Source organism: Sorex fumeus, unplaced genomic scaffold (assembly GCF_029834395.1).
Source record: "Sorex fumeus unplaced genomic scaffold, SorFum_2.1 ptg000149l, whole genome shotgun sequence".
NCBI classification, from domain to species: domain Eukaryota; kingdom Metazoa; phylum Chordata; class Mammalia; order Eulipotyphla; family Soricidae; genus Sorex; species Sorex fumeus.
In genome coordinates this window covers 5,083,090-5,098,440 of record NW_026606206.1, presented here as the reverse complement: position 1 = coordinate 5,098,440, position 15,351 = coordinate 5,083,090, and the positions used below count along the sequence as shown (strand labels likewise).

At 51.3% G+C, this 15,351-nt stretch overlaps 1 protein-coding gene across 1 annotated transcript in view; it reads left to right on the top strand.

Moving 5' to 3' along the window:
• DMRT1 (doublesex and mab-3 related transcription factor 1) overlaps positions 1 to 15,351 on the top strand; it is a 129,556-nt gene that overhangs the window by 48,295 nt on the left and 65,910 nt on the right. Inside the window, exon 3 of the mRNA XM_056106937.1 lies at positions 3,690 to 3,973. Coding sequence (XP_055962912.1) covers positions 3,690 to 3,973 — 284 coding nt within the window. The remainder of the gene's footprint in view (positions 1 to 3,689; positions 3,974 to 15,351) is intronic.

The window sequence follows — 15,351 nt, the reverse complement described above, 5'->3', positions numbered from 1 at the left end:
GGTGTTTAGTGCTTCCTTTTGGCTCTGTGTCCAGGGATCACTCCTGGTTGGGCTCAGGGGACCATATTGGGGGACAGGGATCAAACCGGGGTCTGCTGTGTGCAAGGCAGATGCCCTGCCCTCTGTACTTTCACTTTGACGCCTTCTCGTGTCTTTTTTTTTTTTAATTTTTATTAGTGAGACACCAGGAGGTACAGTTGTAGACTTACAAATTTTTGTGCTTGGGTTTCGATTATACAATGATCAAATACCCATCCCACCAGTGCCCATTTCCCACCACCACAGGTCCCAGCATCCCTCCCACCCCCCATCCCTCCCATCCTCCCCTGCCTCTGTGGCAGGACATTCCCCTCTGTTCTCTCTCTCCTTTTGGGTGTTGTGGTTTGCGAAAGAGTTAAGTCTGATTTTGAGGGAGAAACGTTGGATGATTTACTTTCCATTGATCACTTTGTATATAAGGAGATGTCACACACCCACGTAAGCGGCCACGCGGTTTGGAAAAAATGTCCTGGTACCCGCATGCCAGAGCCATGCTTGAAGAGGCTCATGGTCACCGGGGTTTCATCTGGAGAAGGTGGGATGCGGCACCTACCCCATCTGGGACCTTCCGGTGATCTCGGCTCTGTTTGGGGCCCGGAGCATTCTCCGGGAGCTGTGGGTCCCTCCAGCCGGTTTTCTTCTTTGTCGCTGTGTGCTGTAAGATGGCGCTGGAGGGGTGGTTGTGGGCATGACTTTGGGAATCAGAGGTTGCCTGGGAGATGGGGCGGCCCCAGTGAGCTTTGTAACTTTTCCCACAGTGATTCAATAAATAAATATAAGAAGAAAAAATAAATAAAAGCGATAGCACAGTGGGTAGGGCGTTTGCCTTGCAAGCAGCCAACATAGCCAACCCGAGTTCGATTCCTCTACCCCTCTCGGAGAGCCTGGCAAGCTCCCCATGACGTATTCAATATGCCAAACACAGTAACAACTAGTCTCACGATGGAGACGTTACTGGGCCCGCTCGAGCAAATCGATGAACAACGGGAGGACCGCGACCGTGATGAAAAGAAAAAAAGTAAGGTGGAGTTCATGTCCAATTCAATCAGCTAATCAGTGGCTGAATAAATAGCAGTACTCCTACATTAAAAAAAAATGGGATTAAAGAGATGTTATCACGCCCCAGAGTCTCTGTGATCCCCTTTCACGGTTGCTTTCAAAGCCAGGCTTCCTTGAGACACAATCCCAGGTTGAGCTCTTCCACACACAACGACGACCACGTGCTGGGGCACTGGGGCCCCGAAGGGTGAGCCTCCTTGGAAGCGAGGTGCCTGTTTTCTGGAACTTTCCGGAAGGTGAGGTGCCTGTTTTCAGGAACTTTCTGGAAGGTGACGTGCCTGCTTTCTGTGCTCCTGCGAGGCTCTGGCAGGAGAAAGAGAGAGAACCTAGCAGAAGAGGGCCTCTCACGGGTTCCATCGCCCGTTTTTTCTTGCTTGCTTCTTTCTTGTAGGTTTCTGCCCCTTCATGCTAACACCACAGTCTGTAAAGACCCTGTCCTCGGAGAGGTCATTTCCAGAAGTCGCAGCAGTGACGCTGAAGCCTGCCTCCTCCTCCACAGTCCTGGTCTCGGCGCTGGTGCCTGTGACACTGTGTCCTCTCCGGAGTTCTGGCCTTAACTCGCGTCTTCCCTTGGAACACGCTCTTTCCTCAGCACAGTTTCTCCCCGAATTCTGATGCAGTGGTGCAGTCTCTGCTTCCTCTCCCTCCTCCATCCCTGCACCCACTTTCCTCTCTGGCTTCTTCATGAAACAGAACTGACCTCAGCCCCCCCTTCCTTCCTGCCACAGTCCCCGCCTCTGCACCCTGGTACCTGCGTACCTCTGTCTGTCCAAGTCCCACCTCTCACCCCAGCATTGGCCCCTGTCCCTCCTATCAGGAGCCTTCCAGAGCTCTCTGACCACTCAGTTCCATCCTGCCATGGCCTCCGCCACTCACTCATTTTTTAAGAACTGCCACCAGATCAGGTGATGCGGAAATGCAGCGTGGACCATCTTCTTCTTGCCTAGAGAGCTGGAAGAGCAGTGAGGGGGCGAACCACCCTGTCCGGACCCTCTGCCGTCGAGGGGGAGGGGGAGAGAGAGAGACCAGAGAGGGTTGGGCCCTGGCTCAAGGGCTGCTCCTGGAGGTCCTAAGGGGCCCTGCAGCAGTGCCAGGGAGAGAGCCCTGGTCACTGCAGGCACGGCGAGTTCCTTAACCCTGCGTTATCTCTGTGGCCCTGCCCCATTCTTTATCAAAGTGCAGCTCAGATGCCAGCTCCCAGAAAGCTCCCTGCCACTCCTTTCTAGGCTTCCAGTCACCTCTCCCGTGTTCCTGAGTTTCCCTGAGTCTGTGGGCGACCCTGTGCTTGGCGTGGCGTTGAGGTTGTCAGAGTCCCATCCTAGCTTCTCATCCTAGCTGGGTGGGGGGCGCCTGCCGGCAGCTGGCCCAGGACAGGGTTTCAGGCACCTGGGTTGACTTTTTGAGTTGCTGTTCCTCCGAGGTCCAGTTATAGAAGTCCAGGCCTGGGCTTGGCAGACGACAGCCTGTGGGTCGCATCTGCTCTTTGCCCGGGCCTGTGGACGGAGTTGGGCTGCGACCCCGCCAGGCAGTGGCCTTCCAACCACTCGAGGCCCGGAGCCCCGGATGGTCCCACGGAACTGCCCTTTCACAGCAAAGGCCTACCCAGCCTCTGTCCACCAGTGTCCAGACTTTGGAAGGATACTGTATCCGCTGTGGAAGGAAGTGAAGGAAACAATGTTTGTTTCAACTCTTCACCTCTTGGTTATCGTAGCTAGGTGCTGGCTTTTTAAAAATCACCTTATTTAAAGTGAAGTGCAGTTAATTTGGTCATAATAGTGTTGCTGACAACCAAGTTATTGACTAGATGGGATCTCTAGGCTTTGGATTGATAGACTGCTGGGTAGAAAGAAAGACGGCCAGATTTTTATACAGTGAAAATGATCTTTAATATGTTTTTTTATATTCTCAGGAAAAAAAATCGTGTCTTACTAAGTAGTTTTGTCGGAAGAAATGATTTTTAATAAATAAGTTTTAAGGGGCTGGAGCGATAGCACAGTGGGGAGGGCGTTAGCCTTGCACGCGGCCGACCTGGGTTCAAGTCCCAGCATCCCATATGGTCCCCCAAACACCACCAGGAGTAATTCCTGAGTGCAGAGCCAGGAATAACCTCTGTGCATCGCAGGGTGTGACCCAAAAAAGCAATACATACATAAATAAGTTTTAAAATAAATAACATAGTAAACAGCTAAAAATGTGTAAAAAGAAATAATTCTTGTCTTTTTTTTTTTTTTGGATCTTTGGGCCAAACTTGACTGTGCTCCGGGCTTACTCCTGGTTCTGCTCTCAGGGATCCTCCTGCCGGGCTTGGGGGATCATGTGGGTTTCCGGGGATCGAACCTGAGTTGGCCACGTCCAAGGAAAGCACCTCCCTGCTGTACCCTGGCGCTAACCCTGAAATAATCGTGTCTGACATCAACCTCACCGACGGGCTTTTCATTTTGGTTACAGGGATGCACCAGTTCTGAAGCTGTGTCCAGCGTCTGTTTCAATCTTAAGGAGGAAAGCAGTGTGTTTGTGCGTGCCAGATTTTGCAGGTCGAGTTTTGCGGCCCCCAGGTCACTCACTACCTGTCCTCTTTGTTCTCTCTCCAGAGGGACGCATGGTCATCCAGGACATTCCTGCTGTCGCCAGCAGAGGGCACATGGAGAACGCCCCTGACCTGGTCTCTGACTCCACCTACTACAGCAGCTTTTACCAGCCGTCTCTGTTCCCGTACTACAACAATCTGTACAACTACCCGCAGTACTCCATGGCCTTGGCCGCGGATTCTTCTCCCGGGGATGTGGGAAGCCCTCTCGGAGGGTCCCCTGTGAAGAACAGCCTGCGGAGCCTGCCGGGACCGTATGTGCCTGGCCAAGCCGGAAGTCAGTGGCAGGTAAGATGCTGCCCAAAGCCAAGTGGGCATGGGACCGACCCCCACCCCTCAAACTCCCCCGTCCCCCACACAAACACACACACACACACGCACACGCACACAGACTCAGCACGCACACATGAACTCTGGGGGATGAAAACCCCACGTGTGCTTGCAGTTCTCCAGATCAGGGGAAGAGCGATTATCTGGAGGTGGCCTCCTCAGCAGCGGACTGAGGTGGTACTAGGCGGGTTCTCCTTGGCGGGAATGCTCAGCTCAGCACCACCCAGCGGCTCTCTGGCTGTCGGGTGCACTGCGACTCCGTGAGCTGATCTGGGACGCCTTGAGCACGCTTATTATTAGACTCCTTGGCCGAATTTTGGTTCTGGTTACAGTGTGAGGTATGGCTTTGGGAGTTTGCCCGTGTTTTTCAAGCGGGTCGAAATTTTCCTCGGATACTTTCCATTCTCCCCCTGCAGGTTCTAGACGAAGGGGGGGATGGGGACTGCTCAACTCAGCCCACCTTTGGGATTCTCTTTCTCTCCTCCCCCCCATGGATGACTTGCAGGGCACGTTAAAAGGTCCGCTTTTAATTCCTGGGGGGGTTCAGTCCTGTAGTTTTCCACATGGCTCATTTTCAGAATCGAGCTTATCTTAAAAGGGATTTTAATTTTTATTAGTGAAAGACCATGAGGTACAGTTGCAGACTTACAAATTTTTGCGCTTGGGTTTTAATTATACAATGATCAAGTACCCATCCCTCCACCAGCGCCCATCCTCCACCACCACGGGTCCCAGCATCCCTCCCACCCCCCATCCCCTCCATCCCACCCTGCCTCTGTGACAGGGCATGTCCCCTTGTTCTCTCTCTCTCTCCTTTTGGGTGTTGTGGTCTGCAAAAGAGTCCTGTGTTTTGCAAGAGAGGCATTGGGTGGCAATCATGTTCAGTCCATAGTCTACTTTCAGCATGCACCTCCCATCCTGGGAGGATCCTCCCAGCACCGAGAGGAAAGGTTTTGATTCACGGAGCTTCGCGCTGGGCTCCTTTGGGCCTTTCAAAGCTTCAGTTGGATTTTATGATCCAGGGCAGGTTTTTAGGTTGATTTCCGTTAGAGACTGCCCTCTCTGAAAGGAGAAATCAGTATCACAATTTTGAGATGAATGGCCAGCTCCTCCTGCATTTCTAAGAACTCGGGGCCAATCTTCTTCAACTCTTGGGATGTTCTGGTTTCGCGCTGAGTCCAGACTTGCAGGGATCAAGTGGGAGGGCCTGGAAAACCGGTTGGCTTAGGAGATGGAGGCCCTCCCGTTGATCATCGATTTGCTCGAGCGGGCCCAGTAACGTCTCCATTGGAGACTTTGTTGTTACTGTGTCTGGCATAGAGGAGGAGCAAGAAAATGATGCTCTGAGAGACAGCTCAGGAAGAGTCTCACAGAGCACCAGAAATCTCCTTGGTGCGTTGACCCTCCACCTTGTCCGTCTCTCAGATGCGGCTGACACGCTGTTACTTTGCACTCTGCCCGCAGACCTCGGGGAGGAGTGAGGGACAGGTATTTCCCCGCGGAGCCTCCCAAGGTCTCTTCCCGGAGGCACGGTGTGTGGAAGTGCTCCTGGGGCTTGGGGGGAGTCCCCACAGGCGCCCGCTGATCCTGCTGCGTGCCAGGGTGGAAGGGGAGGTCAGTCCCGAAAAGTCTGACTCCTGTGAGGGACACAGTTTGATGCTGCTTCTCAAACCTCAGTGACGCACTGAGGAGAAGCACCACCAGAAGACTCCGGGGCCACATTTACCGTCAACACGTTTGTTCCAAAGGCCTGAGCCTTGATTCCTCCTGCCAGTCACCGTTGGGGATTCATTCTCAGAGAGCATCATCTTGGCAGGAATCAGTTCCTCATAGGAATGACTGAGCAGGGAATCCTCCTGGTACTGTCCACTCTGTGAAGCGGTGACACCTTGAGAGTCAGGGTCACACAGGCGGGAACCCATAGGGTGTTTCAGCCGTGTCTGTCTGGCTGCAGCGTAGTTCTCCCCTTCACTAATGTCACCGTCACTGTCACTGTCCTCCCGTTGTTCATCGACTTGCTCGAGCAGGCCCAGGAACGTCTCCATCGTGAGACTTGTTGTTACTGTGTTTGGCATATCGAATACGTCACGGGGAGCTTGCCAGGCTCTGCCGTGTGGGCGAGATACTCTCGGTAGCTTGCCGGGCTCTGCGAGAGGGGCGGAGGAATCGAACCCGGCTCGTCCGGGCTGGCTGCACGCAAGGCAAACGCCCTACCGCTGTGCTATCGCTCCAGCCCACTTCACTAATGTGGCTTTTATTTGTATGTGTGGCTGCTCATAGTCAAATTGGTCCCTTGTGCTTGTCCCCTGTACTATTTAGGGTGATTGGGCTATTATGAAGTATCTGTCTTGTAAGTGAACTGAGAATCTAAAAGTCTTACTTGACCTCTCGCATTTGTTCGTTAGCATTAATTATAGCGCTGTAGGAACTCTATAACCATCGAGGCAAAGACAGAAGTGTTCCTCGGTACTCTGAGCACTGTGGGAAGGGGACAGAGTCCATGCTGCAGACACACTCCTTAGAAGGCGCCGTCCAGCCTCTGTGAGCAGGGACCACCCTCCCCCACCCCAGCCCCCGCCAAGTACAGACTGTCTCCAAAGAGTCCCATCGCTGGAGGGTCTGTTGAGTACCACAGCCAAGACCCTCCTTCAGGATTTCGGCTCTTCGTGGGTTGTATTTCTACCCAAGTACTTTGATTTGGGGACTCTTAAACTCTCTGCTGAATATTTTTCTTCACTTGTGGAGGTCAGAAACTGTTGGAAACTTCCCGAACAATGATGTGCAGTTGAAAGCTTCGAATGCCTCCTTAAACTCTATAATCTAGACCCTGAATGTCTGCGATACATTGAATTTCTTGCTCCTTGTCCGTTGCGATTTGAATCTGCGCACAGCTGTGTGTATGAGTATGATTATCCCTAAGAGTGTCTTTGTCAAGGTGACGGGTTCCAGCTCGTGTTTTTTTTCTCTGTCCCCTTTTAAGAGCCCATGGGTCAGTCTTGTAAGAAAATGGACATTAAGTTTGGGGATTCTTACGGCCTTGTAGTCCTGCCAGTAGAAATCACGTCCACTGAAATACTTGCCCCAGAGAGATAACGGCATCAATTTGCCAGGTGACAGGTGACTGTCAGCCCAGCGAAGCCTGTGCTGAGCTGGACCGTAGTGTCCTAGCACACCCCCATGCAGGGAACACGGACGGCTGTTGCTGAAGAGGTTAGAGTGTGTGGTAAAGCGGGCATGAGGAGCCAGGCCTAGTGGTCCAAGAGCCAAGAGAACAGTGCTCTGTTCTGTGAGGAGCTTGGCTTCCGACAGCAGAAGATTTGTCTTTTGTTGTTGGTGTTGTTGCAGTTTTATTTATTTACTTTTTTTGCGACACACTGACCAGTGCTCAGGAGTTACTCCTGGCGGTGCTTGGGATGCCGGGGATTGAACTTGGATTGACCACGAGCAAGGCAGGTGCCCTACTCACTGTGTGACTGCCCTGGCCCTGGCTGTTCTACCTGTTTGGGTAGCTGATAGCAAAATTCGTCACCTCCGAATGACTTTTCTGACCTGTGGGTGCCCCTTTCACTTTGTAGGACTTGTTGCAGGGAAGCCCCAGGAGATGTGGCTGCAGGCTGGGCTGGTTGGGGGAGATTTCTGCGTGGCAGAAGCAGCCGTTCATCGTTCCTTTCGCTTGACCCTCTTTTATCGGATCGCCAGTCTTTGTTTCTATGTATTTTCGTTATCTACCTCAGATACCCTTTGTAGCAAAAAAGAGGGTCTGTAACGTTTCAGTGACTGAAAAAAATTGACACATGAATCTGGGCCAAAGAGGGATGTATGTTGAGTAGTTTTTATCATCGGGAGAGGAAGTTTATCCACTTAGGAAATAGAAAACAAAGTACAAAGAGGAGATTGGGGCAGAGTAGGGTTAGGAAGATAAGTACGGAGAGGAGCCTTAATGGCAAATCGCGCTTAGGCCTGGGACAGCGTTGCTGTCCGTCAGGAACCGAAGGCCCCACTTGGTCGCTGGAGTTGGTGGGTCTGGGTGTGGGAAGCAGCTGGGGCCAGGGGTCCCCTGTCTTGGATTTCTGCAGGGAGGGGCCGGCTCTGTTCTGTGCACAGGCCACGGGACCCGGGCTGGGCCCGGCTGCTCCATCACCCTCTGCTCTGGAGAGTGTCCCGCAACTGTGCGGGGTTGGGGGCTGTGCTGGTCTCTCTCACTGACCCTTCTCTGGCCCGAGCCCGCCTCCCCCTAAAGGGCCCGAATTCTTTTCATTTTTTTATTTTTATTTTTTTTTGCTTTTTGGGTCACACCTGGCGATGCCCAGGGGCTCCTCCTGGCTCATGCACTCAGGAATCACTCCTGGCAGTGCTCGGGGGACCCTATGGGATGCTGGGAATCGAACCCGGGTCGGCCGCGTGCAAGGCAAAAGTGCTCCCCGCTGTGCTGTCACTGCAGTTTTTATTTATTTATTTATTTTTGCTTTTTGGGTCATACTCGGCGATCTCCAGGGGTTCCTCCTGGCTCTCTCACTCAGGAATTACCCCTGGCGGTGCTTGGGGGACCATATGGGATGCTGGGATTCGAACCCCAGTCGGCCGCATGCAAGGCAAATGCCCTGCCCGCTGTGCTGTCGCTGCAGTTTTTATTTATTTATTTATTTTTGCTTTTTGGGTCACACCCGGTGATGCCCAGGGGCTCCTCCTGGCTCTTGCACTCGGGAATCACTCCTGGCGGTGCTCGGGGGACCCTGTGGGATGCTGGGAATCGAACCCGGATCGGCTGCGTGCAAGGCAAATGCCCTCCCCGCTGTGCTATCGCTCCAGCCGCCTGAAGTCATTTTTAAGATTATAGGTGAGAGAAGTCGGGGGGCTGCACCTGGCAGTGATTTTGGGCGGGCCGCTCCCAGAAGTGCTCGGGGAGCCATCGGTAGTAGGGCCCCAACTTTCGGGATCCATCTCCACTGCCCCGGAAGGGCCGAGACTCTAGGGAATGTGTCTGTCACCTGCTTTCTTGACGTGCTGGCTCGAAGCTTCCAGCCCCTCCGGCACAGCTGCCCCTGCCTTGCTGTTCTCTGTGTCTGGGCGAAGGGAGGGCGTCCTGCTGCTACTCTTCCTAAAGGTTAGTGGGGAGGGGGTGGAATGATTTAAAAACAGAAATCATTGGGACTGGAGCGACAGCACAGCGGGTAGGGTGTTTGGTTGCACACGGCCAACCCAGGTTCGATTCCCAGCATCCAATAGGGTCCCCTGAGCACCGCCAGGGGTGATTCCTGAGTGCAGAGCCAGAAGTAACCCCTGTGCATTGCCAAGTGTGACCCAAAAAGCAAAAAAAAAAAAAATCATTGATTTCTTAACTATTTGATTGCATTTTGCTTTGTTGTCTACGGAGGGCTCGATTCCAGTGGAGCTCCGGATACCTAGGAGCACTCCCGGCAACAATTAAGGGAAGAGGCAGGCCTGAGAGGGTGGGGCTCGCACCCCAAAGCCAGGCCCGATTAGGGTGGGGCTCGCACCTCGAAGCCAGGACTGACGGGGCAGGGTTCGAACCCCGAAGTCCGGCCTGAGAGGGTAGAGCTTGCCCCCAGATGTCTGACCCGAAAGGGTAGGGCTCACTCCCTAAAGTCAGGCCTCATAGGATGGGACTCACATTCCAAAGTCAGGCCTGATAGCATGGGGCTCGCACCCTGCCATGCAGGCTGCTTGGGCCCAGCGGTGCTTGAGGACCGTTAGTGCCACCAGGGCTGGGCCCTGACCAGCTCAGGTGGTTACCAGTGTTTATTAGGGCTCTCACTCTGGCCTTCCCTCTCTTTGCTCCTGTGATAGTCTCTCTCTCGTTGAGCTGTAACGTCCCAGCTTCTGTATGTAGCATGATGAGTCCATGTTTGTATGTGTTGGGATGTAATCATCACCATAAGTACAGCCAGTGCCTGTCACCGTGCAGAGAGGCAATTTTTCCTTGTACCGAGAACTTGTCCGATCTCTCTGAAGTCGTTTTCGGGCTAATATAAATTCAGCAGTCTTAGCTGGTTACTTGAACTGACTGGTCAACTGGAGGTTTGTATCTTTCAAGCCATTTCCTCTGAGTCTCCCTGTAAAACCCATAAGCCACGAATGATCACGGAGCACCCACTAAGCGCAAAACGTCTTGAAAGATACACCGGGCGGGCTTCTGGGCCAGCCTCCCGGAAGACTGTCAGGCCGCCCCTGTCACCGCCCTGCGTGCGGCAGGCTGCTTTATAGCCTGTGGCCTGTCTCCAGCGCGTGGAGATTTGTGGCCCAATCATAGCTTCCTGCCCTGTAGTGAAACAGGAATAACATTTGTGGCACTGGAACAAACTCACGATGAATGGCTTGCGCCCACTGCCCAGCGGCTCCATTTCGCTTCTGCATTTAATTGCCTGCAAAAGGTGTTTATTGCCTCGTGCACTCCTCCACGGCAACATTATCTCTTAAATAAACATGTTGTACCAGGCTGACAAGGGAGAGGTGCCTAGCGAGGGAGCAGATGTAAATAGGAGAGGACGCGCGCGGCGCCTGGGATTCCCTGGGTCCCGGCGGCAGGCGCCTCTGCTTGCTTTCCAGAAGCCTGTGGTGCTTCCAGTCTGAGGTGGACACACAGTCCAGCCACGCCTGGGGTGGGGGCAGTTAGGACAGCCCAGTAGGCTGCATCTCTGCCAGAGGCGGTTTGGAACTTACAAGTGTCCGATCGCCCGCTTAACGCCCTGCACCGGGAAGAGTTCCTTTTTGTTGGTTTGTGGGACCACACCTGAGGATGCTCAGGGCTGACTCCTGGCTCTGCACTCAGGAATCACTCCTGGCGGTGCTTGGGGGGCCATATGGGATGCTGGGAATCGAACCCAGGTTGACCACATGCAAGGCAACTGCCTACTTACTGCACCTTACTATTATCTCTGTGTCCCAGAATGTGGTCATTATTATTATTATTAATATTATTACTATTATTATTTTGCCTTTTGGGTCACACCCGGCGATGCTCCGGGGTTACTCCTGGCTCATGCACTCCGGAATCACTCCTGGCAGTGCTCGGGGGACCCTATGGGATGCTGGGAATCGAACCTGGGTGGGCCATGTTGGTTGTATGCAAGGCAAACGCCCTCCCTGCTGTGCTGTCGCTCCAGCCCCCAAATGTGGTCATTATTAACCAGACGTTCATCGAGTTCTTTCTTAGCATGTGTAGATATCTCGAAGTTGCACCGAACAACAAGAAAACTTGCAAAAAGTGTTTGTCGGAGGAAGCGGTTATTACCAGCTGGGAAGTTGGGACCTTCTAAGCCCTGGGTTTGAAGTGGATAAGGGCAGGGAGCAGACAGGTCTCACAGAGGAGCCTTGGCCCATATGAGAAGCGCCCCCTGGTGGGCACTAATGGGGTCACCCTCTTGCCTTAGGGCCAGTTGGAGGCGGTGAGAAGAGTCTCCACTTCCCCACAGGAAAGTGTGTGGCTGGTGTTTGGGGCGGGACATTTGTTTTCTTTAGCATGGTTTGGCTTCAGAGAACAACGTTTTAGCTAACGGTCGCTGCCTCATAGTCTCACAGTCCAAGAGTGCTGGTGAAGGAGGGGACTAGGGAACCCAGGCCGACAAGTTTAACTAAAAGCCACTGTTGGGGCTTGGATGGGAGAGAGAATACAGCAGGGAAGGCTCTTGCTTTTTTTTGGGGGGGGGGGCGGGTCACACCCGGCTATGCACAGGGATTATTCCTGGCCCTGCACTCAGGAGTTACTCCTGGCGGTGCTCAGGGGACCATATGGGATGCTGGGAATCGAACCCGGGTCGGCAGCGTGCAAGGCAGACGCCCTACCCGCTGTGCTATCTTTCCAGTCCGGGAAGGCTCTTGCTTTGCACTTGAGGGGCCAGGATTGGATACTGGGCACCACCTATGGTCTCCCGAGGCCTGGCCAGAACAGAAGTAAGCCCTGAGCTCCACTGGGCATGGCCCCAAATGTACAAACCCAGAAATGTTAAAAGACACAGACTTTTTTTTTTTTTTTTGATTTTTATTAGTGAGACACCATGAGGTACAGTTGTAGACTTACAAATTTTTGTGCTTGGGTTTCAGTTATACAGTGATCGAGTACCCACCCCTCCACCAGTCCCAGTATCCCTCCCACCCCCCACCCCCCTTGGAGGCCAGCCGCACAGGCTAGGGGAAAAGGCAGCTCAGATAGAGAAGGGAGCACCAAATAAAGGGTGTTGGGAGGATCCTCCCAGGGGGCAGCTCAGATAGAGAAGGGAGCACCAAATAAAGGGTGTTGGGAGGATCCTCCCAGGATGGGAGAAGCATGCTGGAAGTAGACTATGGACTGAACATGATTGTCACCCATTGCCTCTTTTGCAAACCACAACACCCAATAGGAGAGAGAGAACAAAAGGGAATGCCCTGCCACAGAGGCAGGGTGGGATGGGGTGATGGGGGGTGGGAGGGATACTGGGATCCGTGGTGGTGGGAAATGGGCACTGGTGGAGGGATGGGTGTTTGATCATTGTAAAATTGAAACCCAAGCACAAAACTTTGTGAATCTACAACTGTACCTCATGGTGTTTCACTAACAAAAATTTAAAAAAAAAGAAGGAGGCCCCAGATGTCTCTCCTTGCCCTCCCGGCCGTCTGTCATGCTCGGTGCTCATAAGAGACCCTTCACACTGCTGATTTATGCTAAAAGTATCCTAATGTTTCTGACAGCTCATGTGTGACATGAATATAATCCATATTTCTTGCAGCAGCTAATCCAGGCGGCTTATTTCCCGATAGTGCTGATGGGGCTATATCTCTTGGTGTCGCCACCGCCGAGATTCTGAGGGTAACATATTGTTTGTGGGTCACTAGTTTTGTCTAAAACAGTAGGTTGGAACAGAGTAGCAAAGGTTAATTAAGTTTGTCCATCAAGATGGGGACAGACACGGATGCTCCCGGTACCTCTGCTCCTGAAATCAAAGTTCCTGGCCGTGGGTGTCAGATCAGAGACCGTCTCTTCTTTCAGTCTGCCCCCTCCTCTCCCAAGGAAGTTTCCTCTTTGATCTTGAAGTGATGAAGATGTAAAAGAGATGCTGAAAGCCAGAGGCCACACTCTTCGATATGCAGATTCCTTCCTTTAAAATGGGAATGGTGGGGGGTGGGGGGGGCTGGAGCGATAGCACAGCGGGTAGGGCGTTTGCCTTGCATGCAGCCAACATGACCTACACAGGTTCAATTCCCAGCACCCCATATGGTCCCCCGAGCACCGCCAGGAGCAATTCCTGAGTGCATGAGCCAGGAGGAACCCCTGAGCATCGCCGGGTGTGACCCAAAAAGCAAAATAAATAAATAAATAAATAAATAAATAAAATGGGAATGGTGGGGCTGGAGCGATAGCACAGCGGGTAGGGCGTTTGCCTTGCACGCGGCCGACCCGGGTTCGATTCCCAGCATCCCATGTGGTCCCCTGAGCACCGCCAGGGGTGATTCCTGAGTGCAAGAGCCAGGAGGAACCCCTGTGCAGATGTGACCCAAAAAGCAAAAAATAAATAAACAAATAAATAAATAAATAAAATGGGAATGGTGACTGGAGAGAGTGCAGAGGCCAGGGGACTCAACCTGGGCTCAATCCCTGGCTCCCGTACGTACGGTCCCCTGAACCCCACCAGGAGTGATTCCCGGGTGCAGACCAGAGCCCTGAGCAAGGCCAAGTGTGTGTGGCCCCCACCAAAGGCAAATGGGTGTGGTGCTGTGGTCCACCAGGAGGAGGTTTTGCTCTGAGTCCTGCTCACTGCTGAATACTTCTGTGAGCAGAACCTCGTAATTGCATGTCTGGGTAGTTTCTTCCTATGTTCATGGTTATTCTTGTCCCTTTCAAGAAATGCTGCTTTTCTTCCTCTGAAATTGTGCTAGTTCTGTGAACCACGAGAAGCGACGTTATGTCAGGAAAAATAGTTACCTTTGAAATGCGACTTTCCAAGCCATTGCCTCCTGCCTTAAGCGATGATGTCTTTGTAATCTGCAAGCGAGAGAGAATGGAGCATTCAGTCCTGACAGTTATTAACCAAATCTGAAAAATGCAAATATGCCCATTCCCTCTGCCATCGGGTCTTTCTGGGGCATTTTCTTACTTTTATCCTAAGTGATTATTGCGTGTGTAATTACAGATACCCCAAAGAGGGACCATTGTAGGAGTCGAGCTGCAAAGTGAGGCTTTTATTTCAAGTTTGCAAATCCGACAAATGTTTTCAACCCGGGAGGTATAAAAATCCCACAAACTTGTGACTCTCGGAAAAAACGAAACAAGATGCTGTAGTGGTCTCCAAGTGGACAGAAGCAGCCCTTCTTTTTTTTTCGTGAATCCTTTAAATGTGAGGGATCTCTCCAGGAGTCCAGTAAAAGCCACCATCAAAAAAAAGTTTTACCCTGCACGATTATCAGAATTCCTTGCTTCCTTTTCTCTTCTATCACAGTCTTTTTTTAAAAAATTGTATAAATATAGAATCTGTTTATTGTAGAATAGATTAGTACTAAAGCATTCATAAAGAGTCAAATTGTAGTTGTCTTTCACAGAATTCCACAGAATTTACAGATAACGAACTTCTTTTAAGTTAATATTTACTTATTGCCTGTATGGCCTTGTGAGGATCTTCTTGAACTAAGTAAATATTAGAAATTGATTTCAGGCATTTTACTATATCAAATACACATAGTACAAATTGACATACACATTAAGTCCATAAATACTTGATACCTAAACTATAATTTTAAAAAATACATGTTTTACATTATTTGATTATCTCTAAACACATTAAATAATGCTCAATCACTTTAAGTATTTGGAAAATGAAAGACTATAGCACACGTCCAAATAGAAATTAGATAAAGGAAGGTTCTAAGTCTGATCCTTTAATTCAAAAACTCTGCAGCAATATTTAGTACACTATAATATCATTGACTGAATTACTGGTGGCAATTTCTAGAAATAAAAATAACCTTGTAATTGAGGAATTTCTTTGGTGAAGAAATTATATAGAGGGATTTATGGGTTTCACAGTCTTTTTGACAGTTGAATCAAATCTTTTTTGTCATCTAGCATATAGGTACAGATAAACCCCAAATGAAGACAAGTTTCAGGAAATGGCCGACACCCATACTATGTGCAGTGAACTCTTGTTTTTATTCTTCCCTTTAAATTTGATTCAGTTCTTTTTATTCAAAGCCTGGCAAGCTCCCCGTGACGTGTCCGATATGCCAAACACAGTAACAACAAGTCTCACAATTTGTTGTGAGGCGTTACTGGTGCCCGCTCGAGCAAATCGATGAACAACGGGAGGACAGTGCTGCCGTGCTACCGTTTTTACTCAAGTGTCTGTCCC